This window comes from Bidens hawaiensis, unplaced genomic scaffold (assembly GCF_021521415.1).
Source record: "Bidens hawaiensis isolate Kalapana, Puna unplaced genomic scaffold, B.hawaiensis_p1.1 tig00031314_1, whole genome shotgun sequence".
Classification (NCBI taxonomy): domain Eukaryota; kingdom Viridiplantae; phylum Streptophyta; class Magnoliopsida; order Asterales; family Asteraceae; genus Bidens; species Bidens hawaiensis.
Genome location: NW_027495274.1, coordinates 70,534 through 88,308, shown reverse-complemented (window position 1 = coordinate 88,308; position 17,775 = coordinate 70,534). Strand labels below are relative to the sequence as shown.

The following is a 17,775-nucleotide window of genomic DNA, read 5'->3' as shown; positions in this document are numbered from 1 at the left end:
CTTGGCACAAATAACTTCGGCGCGATTCTTCGAGAGCCAGTCCATACCAATGATAACATCAAAGCTCCCAAGAGGCATGGGGATGAGGTCGATCAGAAAATCGTTTTCGTTAAGGTTAAGCGTGCAATCTTTAATCACAGAGTTAATTAAAACAGTTTCACCGTTAGCCAATTCAACTGAAAAATCTTCTTTTAAGTTATCGCGCGGTCGCGCAAGCTTCTGCTCGAAGGCGCGAGAAATAAAACTTCGATCGGCGCCAGTATCAAAAAGTATAGAAGCATAAAATCCGTTAAGCAAAAATGTACCATTAACTACGTCATTATTCGCTTGCGCTTGGTGCGCGGTTATGTTAAAAGCTCGTCCACGCGTTACTTGGTTTGAAATCTGGTTTACCGGATTCGCTTGCGTAATCTGAACTTGTAATCTCGGGCACGCGTTCCGGAAATGACTGGGATCACCGCAGTTAAAGCACGATCTGGGTCGTGGGTTTTGGTAGGTTGGTTGAGGGTTTTGCGGGTAGACTGGTGGTGTTGGCGCAATTGGATTGGCGGGAAGGACTCTACAGTTTTCTGCAAGGTGACCAGCGCGGCCACATCGGTTACAAAGTCGACATGGGACTTGAGGTGGGTGGTGGAGTCTACAGGTTGGGCAGAAGGGGTGGTTTCCTGTGTAAGGTTTCTTAGTTGGCGGGGCAGGGAGTGCTGGATTGGTTAAGGCATAGTTGTGGGCTACAGGAGGTGTTGGGTAAGCTGACAGAGGGTTAGGCGCGTAAACTGGGGGTTGGTAGATGGGTTGCTGGACAATGGGCGGGTTGGTAAGCGCATAGGCTTTGCGCCTGCGCTTGAGGTTGTTACGGTTTGAGGGTTCTGGTTTGGTTTCCGTTGGTTCAGGGGCAGTCTTGGTGAGTTTGGTCTTTTCTGTTCCCCGCAGGAACAGGGTTCCTGCTCTGACATGGTTGTCGCTGAGCACAGCGGCCAACTCGATGGCGTCAGAGAGGGTAACTGGGTTTCTAGCCCATACAGAATCTTGAATTTCCATGGGGAGACCCCCAAGGAATTTCTCTATGGCTCGGCGGGAAGGGGTAACAAGGTGAGGGACAAGCAGGCTTAGTTCATGGAAACGCGTCGCGTACTCGCGCGCTTCGCCACTGTACTGCTTAAGATTCCAAAATTCTTCCTCCAGGCGCTTAACTTCGTTGGGAGGGCAGAATTCTTGCGTCAGAATTTCCTTAAATTCCTCCCAAAGCATGCTGGAAGCAGCTTCTGCGCCACGCGCATGAGCTACTCCATTCCACCATGTAAGCGCTCTAGATTCCAGGACACTGGAGGCATATAGGGTTCGTCTGTCATGAGGGCATTGGGTATGGAGGAAAGTGTTTTCTATTTTCTCAAGCCACTGGAGCATCACGGTGGCTCCTTCAAGACCTGTGAACTTTGGAGGGTTACCCGCGTTAAAGGACTTAATGTTGTAACCAGAGGTGTTGGTATTGTTTTGGCTCAAAGCTTGGGCTATTGCGGCGGCCATTTCCTGGGAACGTTGCTGCGAGCGTCTGCGCGCGGCTTCTTTCTTCTTGAGATGGCGACGAGATAGCGGAGGCATTCTATAAAAATTTTAATTTTAGTTAATATCTTGATTTTAGCGCAAAGTTTTAATCTTATAAAGCTTGGTTTCGCGGAGTCAGTTACTGTCAAAAGTTAAAGTAAAATAAATGACCCTAAATGCAGACTTAATAAATGTAACAAATTCGAATCAAGAATCGACAATTCATGTATCACCATGACTTTCCGAATTCCCAATTTAAAATATACGAGCAAACGAGTATTGGAGATTGACGATTCATGTATCACCATGACTTTTCAATCTTCAATATAAAATACACAAGAAAATGAGTATTGGAGGTTGACAATTCATGTATCACCATGACTTTTCAAGTCTCCAACCTCAGAACATAATCGTAAATGGAAATTGAAAATCAACTATTCATGTATCACCATGACTTTTCGGATTTTCAAACCCAACAAACGAATATGTAAGAAAAATCAATAAAAATCGAAATTCAACAAAAATCGAAATATCGCGAAATAAAACATAAAATCATATACTGCGCAAGCGCGAGCATATTCATAAATAACGAGTAATTAACAATAAGCGCGCAAACATGAGATTTCTCTCATACGCGAGAAGGGACTCTTAGGTATTCTAGGCCGTTACGTCTAACCACCTATCCTAAAGTCAACGAGCTCTGATACCAATCTGTAACACCCCGACCAAAGGCGGATTATACATCGGGGCGCCACATATTGTTTCATTACTCGTGACACTATTGGGTGTCAAAATTTAAATAAATACATTCATTCGCGCACGCGCAAAGTAGACATAAGATAACATAAATCATCATAAATCAATATATTATAAATCATAATATTCGAACAGCAAAAACTTGTCTTGATACATTTTAATCTAGGTCCAAAATAAAGAAAACTTCCTATGTGTCCACAAGCTCCAAAACAGCTACTGCAAACCTGAACATGTGTTAAAATAAACGTCAAACACTTGCGTGTTGGTGAGAAATCAAGTTTAATACAATACATAGATAACAATAAATCTGCGCGCAACATGTGTATGTCTGGTTTTCAACAAGGGTGTAATCTGATCGGGACCAACTCTAAGATTCGTAGACTGTCAGTGCTCACAATTGAGCTCACAAACAAGACAAACTGTGCATGTGCAAACAAAAGAGAAAATCATAAACGATAGTTCTCCCGTGTTCATCTAATGGTACCATGAGAACTGCGGAATAGACCGCCAAGACGGTTAATGATCCACACATACAAATAAACAGCCAAGTCTACGTCCTCAACACATGGGATACTGCGCGACTAAAGTTCATAAACAAGTTTAAGACTCTAAGTTTGTATGAACACATGAACATCCCAAAACATTAAAAGCAAAAAGGGATTAGGTACGAGATTACTCACTTGATAAACGATGCGGTGTAAGATAAAGCAAGAACCAACTTTAAACAAGCACAAGTTAACCTATAAATAAGATTATTGTTTTAATGATCGGTTTTAAGTCTTGATATAAGTTAGCATAAGTAAATTATTATATATATATATATATATTACCGGAAAAGAAGGACAGAACAGGGAGGAAGACGGAGGCAGAGAGGGAGGCGGCAGAGAGAGCAAGGAGAACAGGAGAGATTAAGTGTTTTGTGTGTGTAGTGTTAGGAAAAATAATACTATTATTTATAGAGAAACCCTAGGGAACACATTCCCTAGAAAAAGGGGAAAAGATCTCAAAAAGCAAAAGATTCCAAAAGCAAAAGATATCAAAAGATATGGCAGCAGGGAAAAAGAGAAAAAGCTGACAGGGAACAGTAAAAAGGCATGGGCAGTTCAGAAAAAGGTACTGGTCAAGCAAGGAAAAAGCAGATCTCAAAAGATAATGTCAGTCACTTTTTCTGCCAACCAATGGGGTTGGTGCGCATGCTGCGCCGAAAGTAACTCTTCAGACATAAAGCAGATTAGGTCAACAGCACAAAAGATAAGACAACACAAAAGTAAACGGCTAGATTAAACAGAAGAAAACTCAAAGGGTTCAGTGCGAGAAAGCTCGAGCGCGAAGGCAGACACAAAAGGTCAAGAGAGCGCGAGCGCGAAGGCAGACAGAACCAACCTTAACGCGTCGCGGAAAGAAATACATTTCTAAGCGCGCCGCGGGAAGAATCACATTTCTTAGCGCGCCGCGGGAGGAACTAAAATTCCTAGCGCGCCGCGGGAAGAACTATAATTCTTCGCGCGTCGAGGGATGAACTACGATTCTTAGCGCGCTGCGAGAAGAACTACAAATCCTTAGCGCGTCGCGGGAAGAACTACCGTTCTTAGCGCGCTGCGAGAAGAATTACAATTCTTAGCGCGCTGCGAGAAGAGTTCGTCTCGCGTATCGCTGAAACAGGTGGTCTTCACGCAGGATTCCTTGTAAGGGGTCTGGCGCGTGGAGCTGCGCAGACAACCTTAGGCGGGAAGGAACAAAGGACAAGCAAAGAGTTAGAAGAAAAAGAGGGAAACAAGGCTTAAGGGCGGGACGGCGACAAGAGGGAAAAGAAGGCGGAAAGAGAGAAGGAGAGGGACGGGACGGCGGAAAGAAAGAGAGAGAAAGAGGCGGGAAGAAAAATATATATATTATTATTAAAAGTAAAATATAAGTATAAATATTAAATCATAAAAGAAAGAGATCGGATCGGAGAAACGGGTACCTGGGTCGGGTCGGATCGGGGCAGATGTCACACAAATTATCCGACTCATCAACTTAACTCGAACTAGGGGTGGCAGCCCCTAGCAGGGTCCAAGGGGCAGAGCCCCTGGCTGGGGTCTATTTCTATTAACTGTCTTATCACATTTTCCATTAGCATTTTGAATCATTAATTAATTTACTACATAAAAGCCCAAGGGCTTCTTTGTGATTAAATCATTATTTTCTAACTCCATGGACTGTTCTTGTCATTCCGTTGAACTTCTAATTCGTTACTAGTTCATAACGAATTGGCTTATCTTAGCGAACTGGTTCCTATAACGAATTGGACCCTTTACCGAACTGGATTCCTTAACGAAACAGTTCCATAGCGAACCAGTCCACATAACGAATTAGTCCATCTAATTCGTTATCTCTTCTAACGAACTGGTCCATCTAATTCGTCATCTCCCTTAACGAACTGGTCATAACGAATCAAGGGTAATTCGTTACCCTTTTCCCCTAACGAATCAGAGACGAACTAGAGCTAGTTCGTTGTGCTCCCTTATGCGAATCAACTAACGAATCACCTTCCAATTCGTTAAGTCCCTATAGCGAACTAGGGTTAGGTCAGGGAATGTCAGAACATTCCCTGACATTTTTTACCTCGTATTAACTTTCCGGCGCCGCCGGAAAGCCGCTGGAAAACCGCGGATTCGCCGGAAAAACGAGTTTTAACTCGTTTTCACCGTTTTTCGTCTCGTTTGATCCAGATCTGAGCTAGGGTGACCCCTAAGCTCATCATAGGTTCGGTTTATACCTGATTCCACCCGGATCTCGTGACGTAAACGGTTTAACGGTGTTGGCTCGTCGTTTCGCGATTATATCTAACGGGTTTAAGCTCATACAATATCATACTGTCATTACCTTGGATCGGTGGTTGGTCTCCTTGATTTCGGCTAAGATAAGGATAGACTAGAGAGAAGGCTTAAGTGTGTGTTTTGAATGGTGTATGGAATATGTGTAAATGAAGAATTAAGTAGTGTTTATGGTTTATATATTTATGGATTATGGGCTTAGCCCATGGTATTTCCTCTTTTTCTCTAACCCAAGTCCATAACCCAATTCCATTTAACCCAACACTAGCCCGACTCATAATAACTCATACTTTCGTTTATTAACCGAAACTAGAAAACGGGATGTTACAGGTAAGCTATTACATCAATCGACTCATATCCTCATTCCAAACAAAAACCCTAAAACATCAATTTGAAATTTGGAAAAAATTTAACGCCGTTGAGTTTTTTTAACGGGAGTCCAATGAAAACAAACAATGTGAAAGTTGGAACCGGTGAGCGGTGACGATTATTTTAACTACATTGAGTTTTAGGATTATTAATATTCAAATTGCCTTAATAAATCTTATAAATAATCTCAATATATTTGAAGCACTCTACAACTTTTGATTTAATACCATATCCTCATTGACCAGCTGTTCTACTTCAACTTTTGATTTTGATACCATATCGTTGATTCATCGTTAACAATTACAATACGGATGAGCAAATTTGGTACCGATATCGATTTGGTATCGTCGGTATCAAAGTTTTGAGTTTCGGGATTGGTACTGTACCGGTATTTCCCGAATTTTTACCTTCAATACCGGTACCGAACCGAATATTTCGATACCGGTACCAAAAATTTGTGATTTTCAGGATCTGTATTTATACTGGCACCGAGTTCATCCCTAAATTGCAAACCTTAAATTAAGCACACAACTTTTCTTTAGTTTATAAAAGATATATAATGTCACATGGAGCTTTATATGCAAGACTATCATTCCTCATTCTCTCTTACTTTCCTTCTTCTCTCTCGTTTTCCTCACGTCACCTTTCGCCTACTCGTCCGACATATAGGACTTCATGAACCGAGAAGGAAGAGAGGAGAACAATGACGGATCTAGAAGAAAAATTCAGGAGTATCCTAGAAAAAGTTTTGGACCTAGGGTTATCCTAATATTTTCTCGAAGGTTTATTTTGTAATTTGACATGAAAGTTAAGGGATATCACGGGCACCCCTCAACTCCATATATCCGCCCCCAGGGGCGGATTTACGTTGAGTGGCGGGGGTGCACGGGAACCCCCGAGTTTCAAAATTATAGTGTAATGTTATATATAAAATATGGAGTGCACCCTTATTAAAATTAGACTGCACCTATTAACCAAATATGAAAACTGGTGGAGTGGCAAAGGCATTGGTTGTTAACAAAGATGTTCAATGTTCAAAACCTGTAGTAGCACTATTTCGGTTTTTAATTTTTTTTTATTTTTTTAGTACAGTTTATGGGAGTTTTTAATGTTTTTAGAGTTTCAAACAATAACCCGCAGCCTCTATCCTTTTCTTACAAGAGACGGCGAAACTAAACTTCGTTAATGTCATTTTTATCATTTGATCTACTAAACAAGCATTAGGTTCAATTTCTTATTCATCAATTTGTTGGTTTATTCTGATTATTTTTGTTTCTAGACTTCTAATAGTTTTGATCTTTGAGACCTGTCAATAGTGAGACAATGTCCATTAGTTTAATTTCTTATTTTGACAAACTCGTGTTGATAAAAAAATTAGGTAATCACTATTAATTAATAAACATTAGTTGATAATAAACATTCTAACATTGTCGGATGAAAACTGAGTCTGGTTATTCAAAAAACCTTTAAAAAGCTAATAATTTTAATTTTATTTATTAGTTATTGTTTTTTCTTCCTAAGCCGGGGTAAAAGAGAAGAGTTTGTTATTATTTTTTCTATAGGCCCCAAATCCTTAATCCGCTTTAGGCATCTGAAAATGTATGTGTTTTTTTATTTTATTTCTAATGATGATGCATTTTTTTTTTATTATTGTATCGTATTTTTATTATGTGATGAACATTACCTGACCCGAATCGTCGAACCAACCCGATTTTTTTTACATCCGACTCTATGAATTTGAAGCATCTAAAAATAGTACACCACCAGAAAAAAAAATCCTGGATCCGCCACTATCCGCCCCCTAAAGGAGAGGGAGAGTGACAAAGGGTGGTGGGCTCACTTATATATGAATGTTATACCATGTAAGTTTGAGCTATTTGGAATGCTTTTTACTCGAGCGAGTTCACACCGACTCGGATCCAACTTTAAAAATTATACGAGGTAAAATATTCACTTTGCATTGAGAAAGTTGATGCATAATTAAATTTTCTTTGTAATCTATAGTTTGGATTAGTTTGCTTGTTTTCAGACTTAATTGGATATTCGTTTTACCTACCAGCTAGGAGATTCCCGTTTTTCCATTCTAATATATTCACCCTTTATAAAAATAAAATAAATAACTATATAACAATTTAACCCTTAAAAAAATAACTACGATTTAATAATAACCAAACTAACAGAGGGTAAAGATGCACGTGTCACGCGTGACAGATGACGTGGACCAATGAGATGGTAATAACAGATCACCTGTCTCCCGTGTCCTCCTCCACGAATTACTAGATACCCTCTCTACCCCCCTTTTGATCTCCTTGCCACGTGTCCCTCGTTCGTTACCCCTAACTTTTATTTTTCTTTTTTAATTATTATTATTATTCACAATCTCTCTCACACACACACTTTCTCTTTCACACACTCACTTCTATCTAGCTAATCGGCACCAGCAGCAGCAGCAGAACACACGAGATTTGATTTGTTTGTTGCGTAAGCGCGTGTTACGGAAATTTGTTCGTTCTGGTGAGTTTTCATCTAGATCTTACTTGATGCGGTGATTTGTTGCTGTTATTTGATGTTTATTTGTTTATGAGTTTAGATTTGTGGTTGATTGATTATATTTATGACTGGAATTAGTTCTCTGATTATGTTTAATTACTTAGTTAGTTGTCATCGTTTTTTGGATCTGTTTTGGTATGGATTAATAATTTAAGGAAGAAGAAAAATAATAATAATAATAATAATAATAATACTAAGAAATTACTCAATATTTTGTGATGTTAATAGTTTTATCAGTTTTGATATCCTTTTGATCTGTGAACAGGTGGCCTTGTAGAGTATTGATTTATTTCGATTGATTTGATGTGAAATTATTTGAATCTTGTAAATTGTAATAATATTTATTTTTTTGTTTTTTTGATTTGTGAAACTGAGGTAAAGAAAGGTCTGCTATATTGTGTACTTACCTTGGGCTAGCTAGCTAGTTATGAGGTTTGATTTTGATGTGAGCTGTATTATCAGTACTGGATAATAGAAGACTTTGAAGGAATGTCAGACTTGTCTTTGTATGAGGTAGTATCTTTAATGCTTTGTTTTACTTGACATTAGTTCTTCATCAGAAGAGAGTGGAAATGTTATTATTTTATTTGATATCTCATAGAAATTTTGCTCTTCTTTTTCATCTCTTGGTATGGAAAATTTTTAGCTAACTTAATCATGAGAGGTTAAACCATTGAATTTTACTAATTGCACGTGTAAAAGACACTTAACCTTCAACTAGTTTTCGTTGACTTGTATTCTTAGTTTCGATTGATTAAAAACAATGACAAAATCATGCAATATTTCCTTGAGTGCAGCTTAATCACTTGTTGAACAATATATCATGTTATCTCCTGAACTATTAGTATCACTCTTGTGCGTTTTATCTTTAACCTCCTCGGTGAACAAGAGGAGCCAAATTATCGAGATTCATGAGCTCTTAAGATCATAGGTCATGTGAAATCCAAACTAGCAGAATTTCTAATCTTGATTTTACTTGTATCAATTGAAACCATGATTTTACTAGTACCAAGTAAAGCCATGTAAATACTACAACATTAGTAAGGATCTTGTTTGTTGTAGATAATAGATGTCATGTTGTCTTCCTAAATATTGAATACAGCTAAGAAGGATTTAATGCGTTGATAAGCTTGGCCTTTGAAAACATATTATTGTTGAGGAAAGCAAAAAGAACAGCTTAATTGCTTAAGCATGAAAGTGACAGATGCATCATATTTTTCTTCAACAGAAAGGCATAATGAGCATTTACAAATTCATAAAAAAACTGAATTTTACCTTTTAGAAGTCTTATTTGCAATGATGTTTAGAAGCTATCGGTCCTTCCATTCATTCAAACTGTGAAATAATTCATCTAGACCTATGAATTGTTGACTTTATTCCAGTTTGTATAAAACTTAATAGAAGTATTCTGAAGCTTTAGTTATTGCAGCTACTTTTCTGACTGTTTTTGTAGCTTGGAGATATTATATGGGATGAATTTGACCGAGGCGATGACCATATAGTACCACACCCTACTAATGCTCGGTCTAGTAAACATTCATCTGAAGGAGACAACTGTAGAAAACTTCAGCATGAAACAACTGTTTTGAGTACCACTGTGAACCTTGATGCTCTCCATACTATTTGCCAACAAAAGGAAGAAAAAGATTCTAAGCCATTAGACAAGAAAAAGAAAATGATGGAAAAGGAATCACCATCTCATGCATCACATGGTGTATTTAATGGTTCATGTGATGGTGAGATTGTAAAAGACATGCCTAATTTAGCATCCGATGACATAAGAATGGAAGATGATTGCTTCAAAAGTAGCTATGCCACATCAGCTACAGGTGATAATAACTCATACAGTTATCCACTAACACAGGTTTCCCGAGGAAATCTTTGTTTTGCTGACAATAATTGCGAGGATAAGGAATCAGGCGAACTTTTATACTATAACTGGTCTGATATAGGAAACTTTGAGGATGTTGACAAGATGTTAAGGTTGATCTTACTTTATATTAAAAAAATGTTTTCCTTATCTTTATGCAAATAATGCAAAAGTTTATAACATTATATATGTTTGCATACACAGGAGTTGTGATTCATCACTTGGCTGGTTTACATCAGATCAAATTGAGGGTACTGAAGAAGCATTAAAGATGGATTATAAATTCCAATTTCCTGAGCCAAGTGGTTTAAAGAACATATTACATACGGATCATGATTCTACAGAATCAAATAATCACAGGTCTAGCTGTATCTCTGAAAGCAAAGACGCCCTTAATTTCAGTGATCAGGTTAGTGGATTTTCTTTTTGTGACAACAAACTTGATAAACATTCATCCCTACCATTTGAATAATCTTAAAGTTTCGTTTGTGTATACTTTTGGCAGATCAATATGCAGAAAAAGCAGTCAAAACATAATAATCAAACTGAAGGAAATGATAAAGGTTCCTTTACTCGAATCAGTGATCCCAGAAGCAATGTCAGTCGGCTGTCTTCAAACAATAAATCTGACCAAAACTGGCAGCAGTTTGATTATTTTGGTCACATTCAGGGCAACTCATGTTATCTACCTCCAGATTATCCTCATCAAACTACTTCTGTTCCAATGTTGTCTGGCATTAAATCTGAACATAAGGGTCTTAAGTCTCATTCCCCAATGGGGTCATCCTACGCATCTAACCAGAGTTCTGGTGAATCTTCAATGGATGAGCTTAAACAGTTACCAGGATTTCAGCCCTTAACTGTTGGAAGCCCGAGACAGATGGGTATGGTGTTTCAGTCTTCAAAAGGTGTCTTTCAAGATGAAAAGCAAGGTAATTTATTAAGTAAGGAACATGGAAGTCAAAGGGGTATTGATGGAGATCAGAAACGAATGGATATAGGTTTGTTAAATGTACCGGAAAGTTCTTCTGTTAGTTCTGAGTTGAATGAAATCTCACTTGAAGCCACTAGTTTCCGCCAGTTAAAACAGGCTACGGAACAGGTATGATGATATTGCTATATTCATGACAATCTCTATGATTCATTGGTTTTTAGTTAAGTTCATTACAATTGCTAGTGACTAAACCTGGCAAAACGGGCGGGTTGGGTGTTGGGTCAGAATGTGTTTGAGCGAAAATGAATTTGTGTCAAAACAAACCATTTTAATATAGTATCACTTTCTTCGTGTCAAAACGGAGTCGGACTAAAATTAGGTTGGGTTGAAATGTGTCGTTTTAGAAACAGAAGTATCAAAATAGGTTTACCCGATATATATATGATTTTTTAAGCCGGCTAGTGGCGACAGGTATTGGCAGTAATGATATAGCCGGTAGTGGTTCCGGGAAAGGAGGCGGTGGCGTCACGGTGGTTTTGGAGCCTGTTGGGGTGGCGCCGCTGGTGGTGGTGGAGGTTGCGTTGGCGGTGGTGGTTTAGACGGTGTTGGTGGTGGAGGCGATGACCGATAAGTGGTGGTGGCAAGCAGTGGTCGTGGGTGGTTCAGTTTGGTCATCATGTCAATTGATGTGTGGCCCAAAATAATGTAATGATAGATATAATTGAAGTATTGAGACCCAAAAGTTAACTTAACCCTTAGCAAACAAATTATGTAATAATTTGAGTCAAACTCATGAGCTATGATAAACATAAATTACACAAGCAGGTGTTATAGAACTCGGATGATTTTATGTCTGTGAGGTAGATATTGAATCACACGAACATCAGAATGGTTGTGTGCAACAAAAGTAGAATGGGTATGTGCAGAACACGTTAGCTATCAAATAACACAAACATGCAGTTATGGCTAGAGAATTCAGGCAATAAGCTTTATATCTTTACATGATGTGAGGTAGGTTTATTAGGATTGTGCTAATCTCTAAACAAAAGGTACTTTTTGCCTGAAACAAATTGATACTTTTTCTAAACGACCTGTTTTGACCAGTTATCTGATCTTACCTGTGCCTTTTTCCAGGTGGGATTCGCGTGATTCTTTTTTCTTTTTCAGAATTCTAAAGTTGTTTGATTTTAACCTGTAAGGCCCCGTTACCGGTAGCCCTACTTTCGTGTTGGATTTACTCATAAACGCAGTTCTAAATATCAGAGTTAATTAAAACGTTCGCGGAATATAAAAGCTTTCATAAAACATTTCATAACAAAACACGTCTTGTTTTAAAACATCATTTTGTCTTTCAAAATGAACGAAACATTAAACTTAAACGTCTTGAGTCTTCCGATGCCAGCCTCTTATTCAGTGCCACGTGTCTCCTCAAGCGAGCTGCCTCATTCTACTCACCTGCGTGAATACTAAAAGTCAGCTACGCTGAGTGAGTTCTAGTTAATCATACACTATGCAATACACATAAACTTATATTCTTACTTTCATACTTTCATACTTTCATACTTTCTTTTGTATTAACTTACTTTCATATCTTACGTTATAAAGAGCATTACGCCCTACCTTCCTCGAGTATTATTAGGGCTCGGTACCCTCCTTCCTCGAGTATTATTAGGGCTCGGTACCCTCCTTCCTCGAGTATTATTAGGGTTCGGTTCCCTAGTTCTCGAATATTAGTAGGGTTTGATTCCCTCTTCGTTACCATACAACCATACATCATACCTCGAGTATTATTAGGGCTCGGTACCCTTTTATTTACGTTAACTGTCTTAACACATTTTTCATTAGGTTTTTAATTTATTTTCTAATCGAACTTGACTTTAGGCGAAGTTAAACCTTAGGCGAACTTAGCTTTAGGCGAAGTTAAACCTTAGGCGAACTTAGCTTTAGGCGAAGTTGTCATCAGGCGAACTTAGCTTTAGGCGAAGTTGTCATCAGGCGAACTTAGCTTTAGGCGAAGTTAACCTTAGGCGAACTTAGCTTTTAGGTGAAGTTGTCATCAGGCGAACTTAGCTTTAGGCGAAGTTAACCTTAGGCGAACTTAGCTTTAGGCGAAGTTGTCATCAGGCGAACTTAGCTTGCAGGCGAAGTTCATCAGGCGAACTTAGCTTGCAGGCGAAGTTGTCCAGCTGCAGGTACTGTTCGTTCTTAAATCCCTTAATTCGTTTCTTAACCAAATAACTCGATTTAGGTATCCACGGAATCGTCTGACCAGCGCCTACAAACCCCAACCATCAAATCGACCTAACATCGATGTTTAAAGGGTGCGATTTAGGCATATAGGTTACGGGTTCTTTTATCAATCGATTAACCCATCAAATCATAACCATTTTCAGTAAGTTTAGCTTTGTTGGATTCGTTTTTTACCATACAAACACAGATCTATCAGTTCTATACTAATCCAAACCTAAACGAACAAGTTCTCGATATAAACGTACCGTAAAAGAGTCGAACTACGAACACGAGCTGGTCTTGTTGCTTTGGTTCGTCACGACGATCTAGCACCAACAAGCTCGGGTCCTCGCCCTTGGATCTTGGTTCGGGTCGTGTGTTTTGGAGTGCGTTAGAGAATAAGATGGAAATGAATGATGGTTTAGGGTTTAAGGTTGGTTTAGGGGATATTTATATCCCTTAAAGCCCATGGACCTAAGGCCCATTCTCATTTAACCCATCTAATTAATCTAAGTCCATGATCCGTTCTTTACTCGACATTAATTAATTAATAACGCGAAATCACTAAACGTAACTTTCTTTATTTAACATTATAAATTTTAGGATGTTACATAACCGGTGTGATTTTCAGTTGGATTTGAGAACCAAGTTATGCATTAGGGACAGTTTGTACCGTTTGGCTAGAAGTGCAGAGCAGCGGCATAACAATAATAATCCAAGTCTAGGTAGCGGAGCCACGAATGCCAATGATCTTAACGAGCCTTTAATATCTGAAAGGAATAACACGTACGCTCAATTTTTATCTGTATTTTAATTAATTATTTCTTTTTCTAATCATTTTTAATATTCTGATTATAGACGCAGTGGATTCATGGATATTGAAACTGATACAAATCCTATAGATCGGTCAGTAGCACATCTATTGTTTCATAGGCCTTCAGAATCACTTAAGCTGCCCGCATTTCCTCCCAAGCATAATCTGGTGAATAAAACATACTTTCTAGCAATTTTCTCCCCCCCCCCAACAATTATAGATTATATGCGCCCAATTGTTATAAAACTACCATCTTCATGATGAACAGAACCATGGAGCTATATTAACAGAGAGCCAAGTTTGTGAGGAAAAAGCTGCAAGTGGATCAAATGACACGATGTGTGGCGACAGAAACTAGGACATAGTTATTGTTTATATGGTGTTGTGTTATATAATGTATAAAATCATCCAAGAAGGCCCGCCCGATCCGTCATGGATTTACAACATATACGATAGGTCGGGCTTTTACAATTTCTTGGTGTATATCCTTTTGTTTTTATAGAATCATCCAAGTGGCCCAGCCTGTCCTGGCATGGTGTATAACTTTTAAAATGACCTCGAGTGCTTTGCGTTTTAAATGCGGGGCTCTGTTGGTTTTGTAAGTAGTGTTGTAACTTGGAAAAAAGTATTGCTATGCTGCTGATGTGATGAAATAATGTTATGTTTGAATTAAGCAGCAGTGTATGGTTGGTTTGATTGTGGTGCAAAATTAATAGGATATGAAAACAGACAGATTTTGGGTTATTTAACCTGTTCAATAAACAAGTCATGTTTTGGGTTAAACAATTCTCAAATCTTTTTAATAAACAGTCATGATTTGGGTTAAACAATTCAATGTGATTGGTCGGGTGACGAAGTTTAGTATCGATAAACTAAAATCACCAGTACTAAAATGAAGTCGAATGAAATAACCTGGGAACAAATTTTTTTTTACATTGATGTAAAAAGTTCTACAAACATTCAAGTTTATTTGTTTTGCTGAAAAGTGTTGGAATGAAGTAGAATCATGTCATTGCCAATCAGGTTACAGAATAGTACATGCAACAAACTCTTGATAATAAAAGTTCTTAACTCGCAAACACCTCATTTGATTATAAAACAGATCATACATCACAAGCCAACAAATTCGAGAAGCAGCTTATGTTAATCAAACTGTTGTCGCAGCTGCATCTCCGTTTCACTTTTCCATGTCGCGTGTGATGACTGGCCTTTCATTCGTTTATTCTTTTCCTTGTCTTTTATCATGGACCCTTTCTTCTTCGGTTCATCCGCCTCTTTGACAGGGCGGTCCCCACACATGGGGCATACCATCCCTCGTGCATTAGAAAACGTCTTCGGTATCCCACACTGCACACACATCCTGTGGGGAAAAAACAATGTTATTACTTATTACTGAAAAATTCACGGGCCCCACCAATACCGTACCAACCAGTGGGACCATAAGATGACCTTATATAAAATTTACAAACATCAAATTTGTCTTCACATAATATTTTAAAACAGTACCTCAAAAGATCTGCAGCATCTTCAGCATTTGGATTAGTTGCGGTTATGACACGTTTTGCAGATCCACGAGGCTCGGTTGAAGATGCGTTGGAGGCATCACTGCTAACTCTGTCACGAATTCCAACTAATTGAGCTTTAGCCTGCACTACAGCCCCTATAATATGAAAAAAAAAACGTTCATGAAGTCTCATATTGTAAACTAAAACAAGATGATTGTTCATAAAATCTACAAAGACTCAATGTATAGTGACCAAGTTATGTACAATATTACCAATTTGCTCAAAAATGGTCTTACCTTCAGGTATGTCATTTTTATCTCTACGATTCCTGTGATGACCATGCCGCCATAGTTGACCATCATTATCTTTGTTTGCAGATGCGGATTCTCCAACAGAATTGTTCAGAAACTGTGGCGGTCTTGAAATCTCCAATAATTTAAAACAAGTATAATAACTTTTACGTGATAGGCATGGTAAAACACTTTAACTTGTTCATGTAGATAAATATTATGACAACATAATGAATGCTTAAATGAGACAATTTCGTAGGACATATATGCCCCTGCAAGCAAGCATAAAATCATATTTACCAAACCGAAAAATCAGAATCAAATATACCCATTAAAAATACTACCCTTCTCTTTCTCCACACACTCCAACCTCATGCAAATGCAAGTTTTAAGGGAAGGGTATATATGAATATAAAAAATGGAAAATGGTATATTTAATATTGTAATCTTTTATTGGGTAAATATGAAACCATCCCTATTATTATTAAGTTAAATAGGTCACCCAAAAGCACTAAGGAGCCACGGCTATTTGCACGAGCTAATGAAAGAGCTTTCCATAGTTTACAAAAGGTCAGAAGTCACATAAATTTTGAATTTAACTTTTTATGGCTTGACTCATAGTGCACCTTTAATATTAAAAAAAAACACTTACTACCATTGTTTACGGAATATCATCATTATGGTTCTTTTGTGTGAAAGCTTAGTTATTTGACATGCAAAATTGACATGAATCGTTGTAACACTGCTAGTCTGCTACTAGTCCTTCAATTACTATTTACTAGTTATTATGTTTGCATAAAAAGTATTTATTCTCAAAAAAGTAAAAACTTGTACCCCATAAAAGAAGCAAAGATCCTAAAAATATTGAATTTATGCTACCACAACTAGCAAGTAGCAATGCTGGAGATTATTATTTATACAGCATCAGTATATCAAAAACCTACATTAATCAATTAATATACCAGAGCAGTAATTAAAATTGTTCCACTGCACTAGCACTAGACATATCGGTCACACGCTTAAAGGTGTTATTGGTTAGTCCCATGGTCTCTCAGAGTGGGCTATGAACACTTTCACTTTCTTAACCCAACATTTGTTCGATAATCATATATGCAAAAACATACAATCACATTCTTCTGCTTATAAAACAAACCTAAATTTCCAATATCAAACTAGCACTAAATTAAGCATACATACTGCTGATTTACACCTCTGCTAATAATAATTCAGTCATTCACACCAACTTAACTTTAAAGGACGTTCCGTTCGCAGATTTTTTTAAAAAAATTTGTAATTAAAATTAGAATTTGGAAATAAAATGGATTGTTTGAAAAACCGATAATGAGTTTGGTTGGTAAACTTGTTGACGGAATTGAATAACCGGGTGGTCAGAACAAGTCGATTAATAAAATAGTTATTTCATTCGAGTCAGTCGAACCCATTAAACTAAATTAAACATTCCTCCATGAAACCCTAAAACTACACAAATTGAACCTAAAATTCCAAACCCAGCTCTATAACAGTAATTAATTCACAGTAAATGAGATAAAAATTGAGTAAGATTATTAATTATTACTTCAGAAAACGCATCGAGTGCTGACGGAAGCGAAGAAGAAGCAGAAGGATTAGGTGGATCGAACAAGGGTGTTTTGAAATCGTTGCCGGTGGTTGTACGGTCACGGCTGTCTGGATCTTCGTATTCATCTTCGTCGGATGTGAGGTATGGTGGATGTTTATTATTATTATTATTATTATTATTATTATTATTATTATTATTATTATCTTCTTCGGAAGATGAATATCCCTGAATCAAAGACAAACTCATAGCTGCTGCCAGATGATGAAGAAGAGGGTTTGTACTGTAGTCTGAATAACCAACCCAGAAGAAACTAATGACCGGTGTTGCAGCAAATGGGCTTTCATAAAGAAGTCGCCCCACCCAATTCTTTTGCTCTCATACACACACATGAACAACAAAACAAACGCAATTTATGATATTGGGCCTTGGACTTCAACGAACCAAATCCATTGCAGCCCGTAAGAAACAAAACATCACCTAAAGTTCTAAATAAGTTTTTTTTTATAGAGACGGCATCACGG

General features: G+C 37.9%; 2 protein-coding genes across 3 annotated transcripts; one reads left to right on the top strand and one right to left on the bottom strand.

Moving 5' to 3' along the window:
• Positions 1-8,326: 8,326 nt before the first annotated feature.
• LOC143581948 (protein LNK1-like) lies at positions 8,327-14,293 on the top strand. 2 transcript variants are annotated; one of them, XM_077064625.1, is made up of 7 exons: positions 8,327-8,546; positions 9,463-10,016; positions 10,108-10,312; positions 10,409-11,005; positions 13,698-13,852; positions 13,925-14,048; positions 14,149-14,293. In XM_077064625.1, the coding sequence occupies exons 2-7, from the start codon at positions 9,709-9,711 to the stop codon at positions 14,236-14,238; spliced, it is 1,479 nt and encodes a 492-aa protein (XP_076920740.1). In that variant the 5' UTR covers positions 8,327-8,546; positions 9,463-9,708; the 3' UTR covers positions 14,239-14,293. The 2 variants fall into 2 exon arrangements, with proteins under 2 accessions (XP_076920740.1, XP_076920739.1); XM_077064624.1 differs by having other exon boundaries at positions 8,328-8,546; positions 9,487-10,016.
• A 565-nt stretch (positions 14,294-14,858) lies between these two features.
• On the bottom strand, positions 14,859-17,500 carry LOC143581959 (uncharacterized). The gene is made up of 4 exons (XM_077064634.1): positions 17,252-17,500; positions 15,682-15,811; positions 15,387-15,540; positions 14,859-15,240 (listed from the first exon to the last, which is right to left on the bottom strand). Exons 1-4 carry the CDS (start codon positions 17,498-17,500, stop codon positions 15,024-15,026), a joined length of 750 nt encoding a protein of 249 aa, XP_076920749.1. The 3' UTR covers positions 14,859-15,023.
• Between the last annotated feature and the right edge of the window lie 275 nt (positions 17,501-17,775).